This window comes from Nelumbo lutea, chromosome 1 (genome assembly GCF_056320005.1).
Source record: "Nelumbo lutea isolate HS-2025 chromosome 1, American lotus-T2T, whole genome shotgun sequence".
Classification (NCBI taxonomy): domain Eukaryota; kingdom Viridiplantae; phylum Streptophyta; class Magnoliopsida; order Proteales; family Nelumbonaceae; genus Nelumbo; species Nelumbo lutea.
Genome location: NC_142684.1, coordinates 197,824,649 through 197,840,693, shown reverse-complemented (window position 1 = coordinate 197,840,693; position 16,045 = coordinate 197,824,649). Strand labels below are relative to the sequence as shown.

The 16,045-nt window shown below is 40.4% G+C and overlaps 1 protein-coding gene across 2 annotated transcripts in view; it reads left to right on the top strand.

Annotated features, from left to right (window-relative positions):
* The window catches only part of LOC148880242 (uncharacterized), a 93,431-nt gene that overhangs the window by 28,950 nt on the left and 48,436 nt on the right, over positions 1-16,045 (top strand). For both annotated transcript variants that reach the window (XM_088962108.1, XM_088962107.1), the window contains exons 5-6: positions 144-283; positions 13,115-13,189. In XM_088962108.1, the coding sequence (XP_088818234.1) occupies positions 144-283; positions 13,115-13,189 (215 nt within the window). The remainder of the gene's footprint in view (positions 1-143; positions 284-13,114; positions 13,190-16,045) is intronic.

Below are 16,045 nucleotides of genomic sequence, written 5' to 3'. Positions count from 1 at the left end.
AAAGATTTGTATTACCATCCCCATTCATTGTTCTTGGATAATTATTGGAGAACAATTGTTTGGTTCCTTGGGATTTGGGGATTCTTCTTTTCGTCTACTCTCATTTCAACTATTAATTTAAGGGTTTTTTTTTAAATTTTCAGGTACTGATATTATACTTTGGCATGCAATGAGTGGGAAGATATTTGGGAATGTTGACACAAATCAGCTCAAAAACAACATGGCTACTATATCTCCAAATGGACGTTTTATTGCTGCTGCAGCATTTACTGCAGATGTGAAAGTAAGTTATATCTGTAGTTTTTGTATGAGTGATAACCGGATTTCAGGACAAAGTGGGATGTATGCAATGGTTATATACACAGTTCTGGAGTTGGTTTATTTTGGTGCTGTTTGACAAGTCTTTTTTGAAAGATCATTTGGCAGACCTGACAGCCAAAAGATGGTGTGAGTTTTTGCATTAAGATCTTAGCAGCCTGAAGACCGTTTGGTTGAGGCGTGTTTTCCTGTGCATCTTTCCATGTGAAGACATGATGAAAAAGTTGGAAAGCTCCATTTGGAGCTTCCTGAAAGTAGCCCAAATGGGCTTCATGCGTCTTTTCGGGGCATCATCTTTTGGCGGCTAGATCTTTTCCCAACCAAATGGGAAAAGACCAAAATACGGGCTGTTGGGCTTCTAAACAGCTGACAGCCCACACAGAAAGACGTGCCAAACGGGGCCTTTATTTTCACATAATCTCTCAATGCTCTATTAGACTTATTAGTTGTAGAACAATGCATCAGTTTGTTTTCTGGTTGTTTATGTAAACATTCCCACTTCAGAAGTTCAGAGACATTTAAATAACAACAATGCATGCTTCACTTGCAAATTTTGTACCCTTTATTCATTCATGGAGCTGTTATCTACTTATCTAGCATGATTGCACTAACTTGTTTACAGGTAAAAAGTATGTGTTTTGGTATTTGTAACTCATATCCAAATTGGACATAAATCATTCAGTCTTATATAACTGGATGTATTACTTTTACATGGTACATGGATGTGTTATATAAAGGTCAAGTTGTGAAACTTGTACAAACAAGCCAAGCTATTACATGTCTAACAGAAAAGAGAAAGTAAGAAACAGTACAATAATCTAGTCCCAGGATTGGGGGAAGACCTGAAAACCTCAAGGCACAACCAAAACTAAGTTATATCACTAGTGCCTCACAAAAAATTTTCCTGCTCTGGAAGAATCTCTCTCCATGATACACTTTATACAATTTCTCCCCTGGCAAGATCTTCCCGTAAGGAATTGGATGATATTGGGGATATTTATAGTCCTTTTAAGCATATTCTTTAGAAAGTATTACAAGTATTTTATTTAATTCTCACCTTTCTTATCAAAGAATGAGTAATTGGCTTAGATATCAATCACTTCTTTATTTTGATACCTGCAACTAGTTGTATAAAATGGTTGGTGACTAACAGGTTACCATGCACAACCATGTTATTATATTTATGCCCTACTGGCAGTAGTATTTGCTATGTCATTTCAAGCTATATTTTTCACATCTCTTTGTTAATTTGATTTAAATGTTTACTCTCTTAAAAAACCACCAGATTCTTGTCTGATACAATTAATCCTAATTTCTTTAAAGTTTTAGTGATAGAACATCCTTGAGAAAGAAATGCAATTTCTTCCCATTTTCATCAACTTCTTAGAAATATATGTCCTTCTAGCTTTACTTCTTTCATACAGTCAACCAGTGCCTCCCAGCTGGTGACAGCTAGGGAGGGTTTGTTGCAGTGGATGAGGCAAATTTGTCCTAGAAGGTGTTGGGTTGTACATTTGATGGTTTATTTGGAGTAGAGCTCTAGCCAAATTTCCAAGGGCTATGGAACTGATAGCTAGTGGGGGAACATTACCCTCCACATATAGTGGTTGAGGGTTTGGCTCCTCAGGTCAGTGGTCGGAAAGGTTGAATCTTTCCCGGTCAAGTGCTTGCAAGGGTTACGAGTCTTACGACTGAGACTGGGCACCATGACTACGTAGATGGCTTGTCTGAGTGAGTTCTCAAGTTAGTGCAAAAATCCTTCAAGAAACTTGAGGTTGAAGATGGTAGCCAACGACTTGCCACCATTGAAAACAAAAAGAGGAGAAGACATTGCAGGAAGAGAAGATAGGGATTTAGGTTTGGTAGTTCTACTTCTATGAATGGAAAGAGGGATTGAGAGGCTATCTAGGGAAATAGGTACGGGGACTAGCTGCTGGCAAGTACTTCGGTAGCTGCTGTAACCTCATTTTAGGTGGCAATAGGCAGAGATGAATCTAGGTTGGCACTAGTTGGATGTTTTGTGAACTTTTGAAAATTTGAATTTCAATCTTCTTCAGATGGAGACATGGGTGGGGAGGAGTGGTCCAAACATTTTCTCCAAGGCAGGTCAAGCTTTTGGTTTGGACCCTTCTCTTTCTACCTTATGTGGACCTGTGGTCCAAGGTTAGAGCTTCTAGGGTGGGCCTATAGTCCAAGGCCTGCTTGATCTTCCTGTTCACTCCATTTGGGACTGTCTGAAGAACAACATGGGCCTAGAAAAATTCCAAGCCTATGCTTCTCAACCTTTGAAACTTAAGGGCTGTTATAAAGGACCCTCTAAGCTCTTGATCTTCAAGCCTTTTTCCATGCATTATACCACAAAGGATTTGTCAGCTTTTCTTGAAAAGCTTTTAAATGGCTATTCTTTGGTCATTGACTATGGACCCCCAAGGGTGACCTCTAATCTGCTGTGTTCATGAAGCAACTGAGGATGCCTGTTGATGCGTATAGATTACACTAGCAAGTGCACTAGCCGATCAAGTAATACAATGATGAGTAGTCCCACGAGGATTGATCCAACAACTACTAGTAATGAATCAGCCATTTGTTATATGATAAACTGAATTATTAAACAAATCAAAATCCTAATTCCTAACTAGTAAGCTATCCTAATCAGATCGGATCAAACCACTTTCATGCAATGGGAAGAAGAGATGTATGTGAACACTACCAGATTCGGTCCAGCAATTAAACCACTAAGTTATCCCATTGAATTGGAATTCAGCCATGCTTTGGTGAAACCCTAATGGCACGAGCAGCCTCTCTCGAGCACAGCTCACCCTATCTATGGGTGACAATTCTTATATCTCTATCAAGAATTTAATCCCCATGGACGCATTAAGAACAAGAAATTCGAAGGACATCAATTCAGAACTGAATGATCACCAACCGAACCATACAAATTATCTCTAAGATGCATTAGATTCGGTTTCTTGATTAGCAGATCTGATTATCTAAATTCTTTCTCAAGCAATTCAAGCAATCCAAGAACTAAGAACATTTCGGCCAAGATTATTCTAGCAATTGAAACCCTAATCAAGAAACACCAAGAATGAATCCAACCAATCGAATAACCTAAGAGAATTAATTACAGATTTGAATCATCATCAAACATGGTTCGAATACTAGCAAGAAAGAAAGATGAATTGACAAAATTCCATGAAATCCTAGCTGAATTTGGTTACCAATTGCGCAAAACCAAAGAAGAAGACAACCTAGAGTTCTTGCTTCAATCTTCGATCTCCTTGATGTGCTTCTCCTCCAATTCGTATTCAGCAACCTCCTTCTTCCTCTAGTTCTTCTCTCGCGCCTTTCTTCTCCAATTCTCCTTTTGGGGGTTCGAACCCTTTTTTCCCCTTTTTCTTCTCCTTTTATACCCTTCTTTTCAGTCCTCTCTTCTAAAAGGTAGCCGCCTTTAGGAGCTTCCCTTTGGGCTGCAACTTTGGCCGCAGTTGGGCCGCCCACTTTGGTGGGCCGAAAGGTTTCCCTTGGAGAGTTTCGGCTGGGTTTTCTCCTTGGTGTCCCCTATAGAGTGTAGCATTGGGCTTTGCTTCTTTATGGGCCAAAAGCGCTCTCCTTGGTATTTCTCGGCTGGGCCTTTCTTCTAGATGGGCCGAATTGTTTCCTTATTTGCCCTCTGAGCATGTCTTTATGCTATCTTCCCCCTAAGCTGTTCCATACTCTTGATTTCCTAAAATCATTCTCCATTAGGGTAAGAAATCATGAAATTATCATCCAAACCTTGTATAAAACAATAGAAATGATGTGTAGCCTGCGCACACATCAAACTCCTTCACACTTAAACTTTTGCTTGTCCTCAAGCAAAGATATCAGCAATAAACTGATCAACCCCCAAGATTATTACCATCTATCGGATGAATTTTAGGATGAGAATGCATTAAGTGGTCGGGAAACCTGCATAAGTATTCTGATTCATTCCCATGATTAGCCATTCTTACCACATACAAAAGAGCAAAAGAAGGGGAGAACATGAGATTCTTCATGCTCCAACATTCACTTCCGTTCAATATGTATATTAGCTCCTTGATCGCCAATATTAACCCTTACTTTGAGCTTGGTCTCAAGTCTCTCAATGCACCTTATTGAATGTTCAACCATATTTTGTCCCCTTGAACCTCAACCGTCACCAAATTCTTTTCTTTCCCTTTTTTTGTGGTGAATGCATTTTATTCTCCATCTCACACTGGTCACTTTCTTCTTTCTTTTTTTTTTTACTCTTTTTTTTTTTGTTGTGAGTGCATTTTATGCTCCATCTCACACTAGTCACAAGATAGAGGCAAATAACAATACTCATATTCCAAGTTGCTAGTTTTACTATTCAGCTTGGAATAGCGGAGTTGGGAATGAACTCATGTCATAAACCACTAGTTTTACTATTCAGTTCATGACAACGGAATCATTTGGACTTTGTCCTTTTTTCTTCTCTTTTTTTTTTTTTTTTTTTTTTTTTTTTTTTTTTTTTTTTTTTTGCAATTGCTGAACTTTGTGCATCAACAGTTCAGGTGTGGACTACTAGTTTGAATGATCATTAAGATTTCAATCAAGTGCATTATACACATGAAGAGAGTTAGGGCTGGTCGTGATGAAAGTCCTATTCGACTTCCTTAACCTCATGCATTGTGATAAATTTGGATCATGCACAAGAATGAATTCTAACACTTACAGTGATTTCCTTCAACTCATCGTATTACCTCCTGGAATTCACCTCATAAAGATCAATAATCTTGAGGGAATTTTCAGTTTATTTGGCCTATCAATGCATGTATGTATTGGGGTGATTGAGGTGTATAGCTACGACCTAACTCCCCCACACTTAACATGAACATTGCCCTCAATGTTCCTAGTGATAGAATGTGAAGATTAATTCAGCAATGAAGGTATTTTCCTGAAGAGCATTATCAAGTAATAAAAGGGGTTTAGAGGACTTCCTTGAAGAGCATTCTGAACTTTGGAATGGCTCCTTTGTTTGTAACCTCTAGCTGTTAAGAACCACAAGAAACTAGGAGAAGAGACTGACAAACACGGACAGAGCAGCAATCTACCAAACCAAGAAAGCTGATTACTACCGAAAAAGACAAGCAGACAAAGAACAATTAGCAAGAAGAAAAAAAAATTACTTATCCGCATTGGGTTGCCTCCCAATAAGCGCTTGTTTTCTATCTGAAGCTCGACCTCCCAGTAGGATCAACAATCGTCTAGGTATACAATGGATGAAGTAGGCAATGTTCCACCCATTATATATGGTTTGAGGCGCTGACCATTGACCTTAAATGTGCCTTGTGTCGGGTGAGTGACCTCTACGGCTCCATGTGGGAAAATTTGTGAGATGGTGAAGGGTCCAGACCATCTCGATTTCAGTTTGCCCGGAAACAATCGGAGACGTGAATTATACAATAACACTTTCTGGCCCACATGAAAATTACGTCTCAACAAGTTCTTATCATGCCATCGTTTAGTTCTCTCCTTGTAGATCTTGGCATTCTCATAGGCTGCAAGTCTGAATTCATCCATCTCATTCAGCTGTAGTTGTCTCTCTGCTCCTGTGGCCTGTGAATCAAAATTTAATAACTTCAGTGCCCAATATGCCTTATGTTTCAGCTCAACCTGTAAATGACATGCCTTACCAAAAACTAACCCATATGGGGACATGCCGATGGGTGTTTTATATGCAGTCCGATATGCCCACAATGCATCATCTAGCTTGATTTCCCAGTCCTTCCTAGAGGAGTCTACCATCTTCTCCAAAATTCTTTTGAGTTCCCTATTAGCTAATTCGACTTGGCCACTAGTTTGAGGGTGATATGGGGTTGCTAATTTATGTGTAACACCATATTTTTGCATCAGCCGCTCAAATTGGGTGTTGCAGAAATGAGTTCCTCTATCACTAATTATAGCTCGAGGTGTGCCGAATCGGGTGAATAGCTTTTTAAGGAAGTGTACTACCCTCCTAGAGTCATTTGTGGGTAAAGCCATGGCTTCCACCCATTTGGACACATACTCAACAGCAACTAGGATGTACTTATTGCCAAAAGAATTCGGGAAGGGTCCCATGAAGTCTATACCGCATTCATAAAAAATTTCACAAATTAAAATATTGGTGAGGGGCATTTCATTCTGTTGGGAGATATTACCTGTCCTCTGGCACTAGTCACTTGCGGACACATACCTGTGAGCATCCTTGAACAAGGTTGGCCAATAGAAACCTGATTGCAAAACCTTGGCTGCAGTGCGGTTGGCTTCGAAGTGGCCTCCCGCTTCCCTATTATGGAAGTACCGGAGCACCGACTCCATCTCCTTCTTGGGGACACACCTCCGTATGATCTGATCTGCACATAGTTTGTACAAAAAGGGGTCGTCCCACAAATAGTGTTTCACATCAGAGAAGAATTTCTTCCTCTGCTGATATGAAAGACTAGGAGGGATAACATGTCTAACAAGATAATTTGCAAAATCAGCATACCAAGGTGATGCATCTACCTAAATGGAGTAGAGTTGCTCGTCCGGAAACTCCTCTCGGTTGGTGCTGATTGTCTTCCCTTCTAAATCCGCATTCTCTAACCCGGAATGATCAACAACTAGGTTCTTGGTACCCTTGTCACGGATCTCAACATCAAACTCTTGCAACAATAGGATCCACCAAATCAATCTTGGTTTTGCATCCTTCTTTGTGAGTAGGTGTCTTAATGCCGAGTGATCTGTATACACAATGACCTTGGACAAAATCAGATATGAATGAAACTTATCAAAAGCAAAGATTACTGTTAGTAGTTCCTTTTCTGTTGTGGTGTAATTCTGTTGAGCTCCATTCAAGGTTCTGCTAGCATAATAGATCGGTTGAAAGTGTTTATTCATTCTTTGCCCTAGAATAACTCTCACTGCTGAATCACTCGCATCACACATCAGTTGAAAAGGAAGTGTCCAATCCAGTGCTATAATGATTGGGGCATTGATCAGCTTGTCCTTCAGGATGTTGAACGCTTGTAGGCATTTGTTTGTGAACTCGAAGGGCACATCTTTTTGAAGCAGATTGGACAACGACTTAGCTATCTTGGAGAAATCCTTGATGAATCTTCTGTAGAACCCGGCATGTCCCAAGAAGCTTCTCACAGATCGGATGGATGTTGGTGGTGGAAACTTCTCAATTGTCTCCACTTTAGCTTTGTCAACCTCAATACCTCTTTGTGAAATCTTATGTCCAAGCACAATGCCTTCTTGCACCATGAAATGGCACTTCTCCCAATTCAGCACTAGATGTGTGTCCTTGCACCGCTTTAGTACCTTCTCCAAGTTGTTCAAACATGCATCAAAGGAAGAGCCAAAGATTGAGAAATCATCCATGAAGACCTCCATAAACTTTTCAACCATATCAGAAAATATTGCCATCATACACCTCTGAAAAGTTGCTGGAGCATTGCATAACCCGAATGGCATCCTCCTATAGGCAAAGGTACCGTAGGGGCAAGTGAAGGTGGTCTTCTCCTGATTTTCCGGTGAAATCAGAATTTGATTATAACCTGAATACCCATCCAATAAACAATAATACTCATGTCCGGCCAGCCTCTCTAGCATTTGGTTGATGAAGGGGTGAGGGAAATGATCCTTGCGTGTGGCTTCATTCAATTTTCTGTAATCAATGCACACTCGCCACCCGATGACGGTCCTAGTCGGTATGAGTTCATTCCTTGCATTCGATACTACATTCATGCCACCTTTCTTCGGCACTACTTGCACGGGGCTCACCCATGAGCTATTAGAGATCGGATAAATGATACCAGCATCTAGCAGCTTGATGACTTTTGCCTTCACCACCTCTTTCATATTCGGGTTCAGGTGTCTTTGGGGCTGAACCGAGGGCTTGCTTCCATCTTCCATCAAAATTTTATGCGTACATATAGATGGGTTGATGCCCTTGATGTCTGTTACCTTCCAAGCCAAAGCTATCTTGTGTTCCCGTAACTCTTGCAACAGTTTTTCTTTTTGCAATTGGGTCAAGGCTGCTCATATGATCACCGGTAGTGCTGGTGGTGCCTCTAAGAAAGCATACTCCAAATGCAGTGGGAGTTGCTTTAGCTCAATGGTGGGTGGCTCTTTGATTGAAGGCTTGCATTCTGGCATTGGCGGTCTGTCCAAGCTCTCCAACTTGAGGAACCCTTTTCCTTGAAACTGTGGATTGGCATTCAGGCATGCTGCCATGCTTTGAATCTCTTCATTTTCTCCCCTTATAGCTTCTCCTTCTTGTATGCATAGCTCAAGGGGATCGGCCAACCTGCTAACCTGAAAGCAACCATCAACCGCATAATCAATAACATCAATCATGTAACAAGAGTCATCACTAGAAGGTTCATGTTTCATAGCATCAGACATTTTAAAAATGGTTTCCTCATCTTGAATCCTAAGGCTGAGTTGCCCTTGTTGGACATCAATCATTGCCTTCCCCGTAACTAGGAAAGGTCACCCTAGGATAAGAGGGACATCAACATCCTCTTGCATGTCTAGCACAATGAAATCAACTAGAAAAATTAAATTGTCTACTTTAACAAGTACATCTTCTATGATTCCCCTAGGATGCTTCATGGATCTATCAGCTAACTGCAATGCAACTCTAGTGGGTTGGGGTTCTCCCAACCCTAATTTCTTAAAAACCGAATATGGCATCAAGTTTATACTAGCTCCTAAATCACACAATGCCTTATTAATTTTCAAATTGCCTATAGTGCAAGAAATAGTGAAACTCCCTGGATCTTTCAGTTTCTGGGGCAGCTTATTGAGGAGGATTGCTGAACATTCTTCATTTAGCGCAACTGTAGCCACATCTCCCAGTTTCCTTTTGTTTGCCAACATCTCCTTCAAGAACTTTGCATAATGTGGCATCTGGGCTAAAGCATCAGCAAAAGGAATGTTAATATGTAAACTCTTAAAAATTTCAAGAAACTTACCAAATTCTTTTTCCAATTTGTGTTGCTTAAGCCTATTGGGAAATGGTACTTGTGGCTGTTGATTTTTCTCTTCTTTGGTTCAGATTGCTCTTCCTCCTTCTTTTCGGTTTCTAGGGTTGCACCCACCTTGCTTTCTTCTCCACCTCTTGCAGCTCCCTACCACTTCTCAAAGTAATGGCCTGCACTTGCTCTCTTGGATTTGCCTCAGTGTTGCTCGGTAAAGTGCCTGTACTCTAGCCGATATCATCTATGCCAACTACCCTACTTGATTCTCCAAGTTCTTGATTGATGCTTCTTGGTTCTGAAATCTCATTTCTGTACTTGCTATGAACTTGGTCATCAGTTCCTCTAGTTTAGTTTTCTTTTCTGGCTGATTGAAATTCTGGGGGAAGGGTTTCACTGCAATTTGATTTTGCCAAGACTGATTCGGGTGATTCCTCCATCCGGGGTTAAAGGCTTGAGGGTACTGATTGCCTTGTTGCCTTTTGCAAATTACCAACAAAACTACCTACTCGAGGGACTGCACAAACTGATTTCCAACTTGACATTCAATGCTGATGTGACCTCCCCCACACCATTCACAAGTCATGGTCTAAACATGCATGACTGCTATCTGCATCTCATCTATCTTCTTGCTGAGTGCACCGATTTGCGCAGATAGGGCTGTATAGGTGTCCACATTGTGAAGTTCGGACTGTCTCCTAACTTGGGCTCTCTCGGAATGCCATTGGTAGTTGTTAGCAGCCATCTCCTCTATGAGTGCATGGGCAACTTTAGGGGTCTTGTTATTAATGGATCCCCTAGCTGCAACATCCATAATTGTCTTATTGGCTTCGGTCAACCCATTGTAAAATGTTTGAACTTGCAACCATACGGGAAGTCCATGTTGAGGGACCTTCCTTAGTAATTCTTTGTAACGCTCCCATGACTCCCCATCCTGCTGATAAAAGGTGGTGATATCATTCCTCATCTTTGCTGTCCTGGACGGAGGAAAATACTTGGATAGGAAGCGGTTAGCCATTTCATCCCATGTTGCTATCGATCCAGTCGGTAAAGAATTCAACCAAGTCTTGGCTTTGTCCTTCAATGAGAACGGGAACAATCTGAGCCTCACCGCATCATCACAAACTTCATTGTGCTTGAATGTATCACAGATTTCCAAGAAGTTGGCGATGTGAGTGTTTGGATCTTCATGAGCCAAGCCGCAGAACTGAACTGTATTCTGTATCATCTGAATGATGGCTGGTTTGATCTCAAAGTTGTTGGCAGCTATTGCTGGTCTTACAGTGCTTGAGGCTGCCTCGGTGAGGGTTGGTTTGGCAAAATCCATCATGGTTCTTGGTTCGGCCATCTCTTCAATTTCAGCTCTCACTTGCTTAGAAGCTCTAAGGCGGCGACGAAGAGTTCTTCCAATCTCGGGATCGTAGGTGATGCTCTCCTTTTCACTTTTACGTGTCATAAACTGTACAAGTCAAAGTCATAGAGAGACTAATACACACATATCATAAACATAATGTACAAAATCAAATTAACAATGACAGATGGTTCCTAATATTGTTGTGATCAGTCCCTGGCAACGGTGCCAAAAACTTGATGCGTATAGATTACACTAGCAAGTGCACTAGCTGATCAAGTAATACAATGATGAGCAGAGTATCGTTCCCACGAGGACTGATCCAACAACTACTAGTAATGAATCAGCCATTTGTTATTTGATAAACTGAATTATTAAACAAATCAAAATCCTAATTCCTAACTAGCAAGCTATCCTAATCAGTTCGGATCAAACCACTTTCATGCAATGGGAAGAAGAGCTGTATGTGAACACTAGCAGATTTGGTCCAGCAATTAAACCACTAAGTTATTCAATGAAATTGGAACAAGAAAGTCGAAGGGCATCAATTCAGATCTGAATGATCACCAACCGAACCATACAAATTATCTCTAAGATGCATTAGATTCGGTTTCTTGATTAGCAGATCTGATTACCTAAATTCTTTCTCAAGCAATTCAAGCAATCCAAGAAACACCAAGAATGAATCCAATGAATCCAATGAATCGAATAACCTAAGAGAATTAATTATAGATTTGAATCATCATCAAACATGGTTCGAATACTAGCAAGAAAGAAAGATTAATTGACAAAATTCCATGAAACCCTAGCTGAATTTGGTTACCAATTGCGCAAAACCAAAGAAGAAGACAACCTAGAGTTCTTGCTTCAATCTTCGATCTCCTTGATGTGCTTCTCCTCCAATTCGTATTCAGCAACCTCCTTCTTCCTCTAGTTCTTCTCCTCTTTCTTCTCTTGCACCTTTCTTCTCCAATTCTCCTTTTGGGGGTTTGAACCCTTTTCTCCCCTTTTTCTTCTCCTTTTATACCCTTCTCTTCAGTCCTCTCTCTTCTAAAAGGTAGCCACCTTTAGGAGCTTCCCCTTGGGCTGCAACTTCGGCTGCAGTTGGGCCGCCCACTTTGGTGGGCCGAAAGGCTTCCCTTGGAGAGTTTCGGCTGGGCTCTCTCCTTGGTGTCCCCCATAGAGTGTAGCATTGGGCTTTGCTTCTTTATGGGCCGAAAGTGCTCTCCTTGGTGTTTCTCGGCTGGGCCTTTCTTCTAGATGGGCCGAATTGTTTCCCTATTCGCCCTCTGAGCATATCTTTATGCTATCTTCCCCCTAAGCTGTTCCACACTCTTGATTTCCTGAAATCATTCTCCATTAGGGTAAGAAATCATGAAAATTATCATCCAAACCTTGTATAAAACAATAGAAATGATGTGTAGCCTGCGCACACATCACCTGTGTTTTCAAGGAGGGTAGTCTTTCAGACAGTGGGCCTCTTCTGGTGAAAGAAGTGCCCTTGGAAATTTAGGGACCTGGCACATTCTCTTGAGCTCCTTTAAACACTGGTTCAGTGTGTGTATGTGATAAAGCCCCTAATGGGGTTAATTGCTCCCTTAATCCCGTGAAGCAATGAGTGGAGGCTTTGGCGGACTTTGGCTCATGTATGGCAATCTTGTTCCTAGGAGAAGCTTCTGCACATGATCTTTTGAGATCTAAAGGATTGATGGATCAAGAAGCACATGCCATTTCAAAGTTGAAGTGCTCAAGGGAGGTAGATCAACCTGTATCTGAGCTTAGCACTGAGTCACTGACTCGGAATGGTCTTAAAAGAGTTTGGGTTGCCTTCCCAGATACAGAAAAGCAAAGCATTTAGCGGATTTCAATGGAAAGGTGGTGTATGAAGCACCCAAGAAAGGTGCTAGCAGCACCTGTGGTAGGGAAATAGGGAGCAGGGAAAGAAAGGTTTCAGTGTAAGTTTTGTTGTAATTGTATGTGGCCCGGGTAGGGCTGAACCGGTCCTCTTTAGGGGGTTGTCTTTATCAGGTTGGGGGCTGGTCTGTTCTGTTCTGTTCTTTTTTTTTTTTTTTTTGGCTTTCCTAGCTTGGGCCAGGTTTGGCTTGGGTCGCATTGGCTTTTCCTTTTGGCTCTTTTACATGGAGTAGCAATCCCTTGTACATTCTCTTTTTTTTTTCTTATTTAATGCACACCTTACCTTTTCCCCAAAAGAACAGAAAAAGAATCGTCATGGGAACATTTGGTACATTTGTTTTTTTTTTCATTTTGTTTATTGTTTTTCTGTCTTCGTTGAAGGATTACCTAATTGCATGCTATGTGGTTACTACCCAATTGGCAAACAGTTTTAGGATTTCATGTTAATGCTGTGACAGTTATACTTGTTTAAATAAAGAACTAAATTTTGTCAACTAAAAGTTGTTTTTTGCTGTCAACTTAATTTTGCTAGGTTTGGGAGATTGTATATTCAAAGGATGGTTCAGTTAAGGAGGTTTTGAAAGTTATGCAACTGAAAGGGCATAAGGTGAATGTTTTGCTCGTCAGTTACTTGATGTATTGTTACTTGAGAAATATGTAGTAATAAAGTTCTTCACTTTTAGTGTTTCACTTCTTGAATGTTTCTTGATGGCTGGATATGTTTTAATTAATGTGCAATTAAGGATAAAACTGAAGCAAAATCTCTAGTATTTCTTTTCTGAGCAATTCTAGTGGTGTTATCCATGGCATGCATGAAGCATGAAATGCAAAGCCTAAATCCATGTTTTGTTGGTTGTCATTTCTTGTTTTAAGGTCTTCACTTGATCTTGCTTTTAAAGAAAAATGTTCTCACTTCTTAGACTTGGGATTAGTCTATTAAGGTTAACTAGCTTGAGCCATTAGTATATATTTATGAGGACAAATGAGTAAAATATTTATGATACACACTTGGACTAAAAAAATCTTAGTCTTCAAAATTTGAAATTGTTGATACACATATTACATACATATGTTGGGTTCAGTTGGGTTAGTTTGGTTGCCAAAGCCTCAACCCTAACTGAACAGTTCAGGCTAACCTGGTCCAAGTTGCACCCCTAGCTAAATGACCATGCCACTGGCATTCCTTTATGAGGAATGCTAATCATACACACCCATAAACTGTATAGCCCTTACAACATTCCCTATGAGACATCTAACGTAACTGGAAAGAGAGCGTGTGGGAACCATTGGTATCGTTGAGTTAGAGAGAGGAGATGTTCTTGGATATGCCCTTATTTCCTGTTCATTGAAATGCTTAGTTTACCTCCATGGGGTAATCCTAGGGCCATCTCTTCCAGTGACTGGTGAAAATGTTCTCTAAAAAATTGGCCTTCTTAGAAGAAAAGTGCATCTTTTGAGAGATGAAATTATCCTTATTAATCAACCTTTCTGGCCTCTTGTTGTATTTTCTATCTTTTAGACCTTAATGAAATGAGTTATCAAAATTGAAAGGATTATGAAGGCTTTCTTTTTTCCTTTAATAAATTTTATTTTATTACCAAGAAAGACTTTCTTTAGGAGCTTGGAGATTCTAAGAAAGACCATCTTATTACTTGGACTAATATGTCTAAGGAAAAGGGTGTGAGGGATTGGGTTTGGAGGGACTGGATAAGGACATGGGGAATGGCATTGGGGATTCCCTGTTGAGAATCAAGCTCTATGGCATTCTAACAATTAAAGCAAGTATGGACTAAATTGGAATGACAAGGATCCTAGTTTGGCCACTAAGGTGATTTGCAATGTCTCTGGAAATTTATTCCTTCTGTTCATTCCCTATCATTAGACATGTCAAATATGACTTCATTTCTAGTAGGGTTGTCAATGGGTTTGTATGGGCTAACTTAGAGTAGTCGCAGTCCCAAACTGATAACAAAACATACAAGCTTGGTCCGATCCACACTACAGGGTTTGTAATTAATTGACCTATAGCTGACCTATTACTAATTGGGCTTATCAGTTTTGACACAATAAAATCTGATTTTAACTGATAGACCTTTAGTTTTGGTAAATTGACAACAAAGCTCTTAACTTTCTTGCTCTCTCTTCTCAAACATCCTATTATTTCTCCTAAAAGTGAGAATTTTAAACATTTTATATGAACCATGAGAAACATATGTAAAATGTATGGGTGCTGGGTGCTTGTGGGCATTTTTTCGTTTGCTTCCTTTTTTCAAACCATTCACCAATTTACTGTTGTAAACCCTTTCCCAGTCAAAGAACTTTGGTGTGGCCCCATTCTCCCCAGGGTAAAGGTTTTCTATTGGAAGGTGACAATTAATACTATGTTTTAAAAGGCATATGAGGTGTACACTTGGAGGCACGTCTCCAGGAGAGAAGCACTCAAAATGCCCTGAGGTGTATTTGGGAGGCATTGATGCCTTTGAGGTGTATGCCTCAAGCCTCATGCACTTCATGCAGAAAGGGAAAGAAAAGAAACCCAAAGGAAAGGGAAATGCAAGACACTTTTTTTTTAACCCCAAACTTTACTCCAAGTGGAGGGGTAGCCACCTTGAAATTTTATTAATAAATCAGACTATAATAATCTGAGTAACTACAATGGAGGACATGGCCTACCTTGCCCCAAAACCCATGTAAAAAAGAAACACACCCTTGCCACTCAAAAAACCCCAAAACCAAAAAACAGTAATCTGATTTTTGGAATATACAAAAGATCATCAAGATAAAACTTATGACAGTCTCGTGGAAGTGAGGAAATGTGATCAAATTCATCGACGAGCCTCTTTGGACTGCATGCTTCGATAGTGTGTCGCCTTCAGCTACTGCATTTCCATCTCTTAAATTATGAACAAAATTAATCACCATATCTGAAGACAAATGAGTTATGGAGTCCACCCAATAGAGAATAGACCATGGAGCTTTTGCCCTAGAATTGAGAATGTCAATCATTACCTTAGAGTTGCTTTCAGTAGTATTGGAGAAAAGTCCAAGTGCTCTACAGAAAATGGCCATGTCTAAAATGGCTTAACATTCAGCTATAATATTGGTACCGATTCCATACCAACTGGCAAAGGCAAAGACAAAGTACCCCTTGTCATCTCTAATGATTCCACCCCCGCCTGACGGCTCCAGATTTCTAGTGCAAGCACCATCTACATTACATTTGAAACCTGAGGGAGGAGGGTGCTAAGTGACAAAATGGATTCTCGACCTATGGCAAGGACAGGGGTTAATGTATAGAACCTGTAGGATGAGGTTTTCTCTTGATGTTGGAGGATGAGAGTGGGTGTTCCAGCTGATTTCCTTAAGCCAAAAGTGAATTCTATAAATGATAGAGGAGGCAGTCTTGGCTTTCCCCTCCGTTCTGCGAGTAAATCTTTCTTTCCAGATCTCTCAGATTATCAAC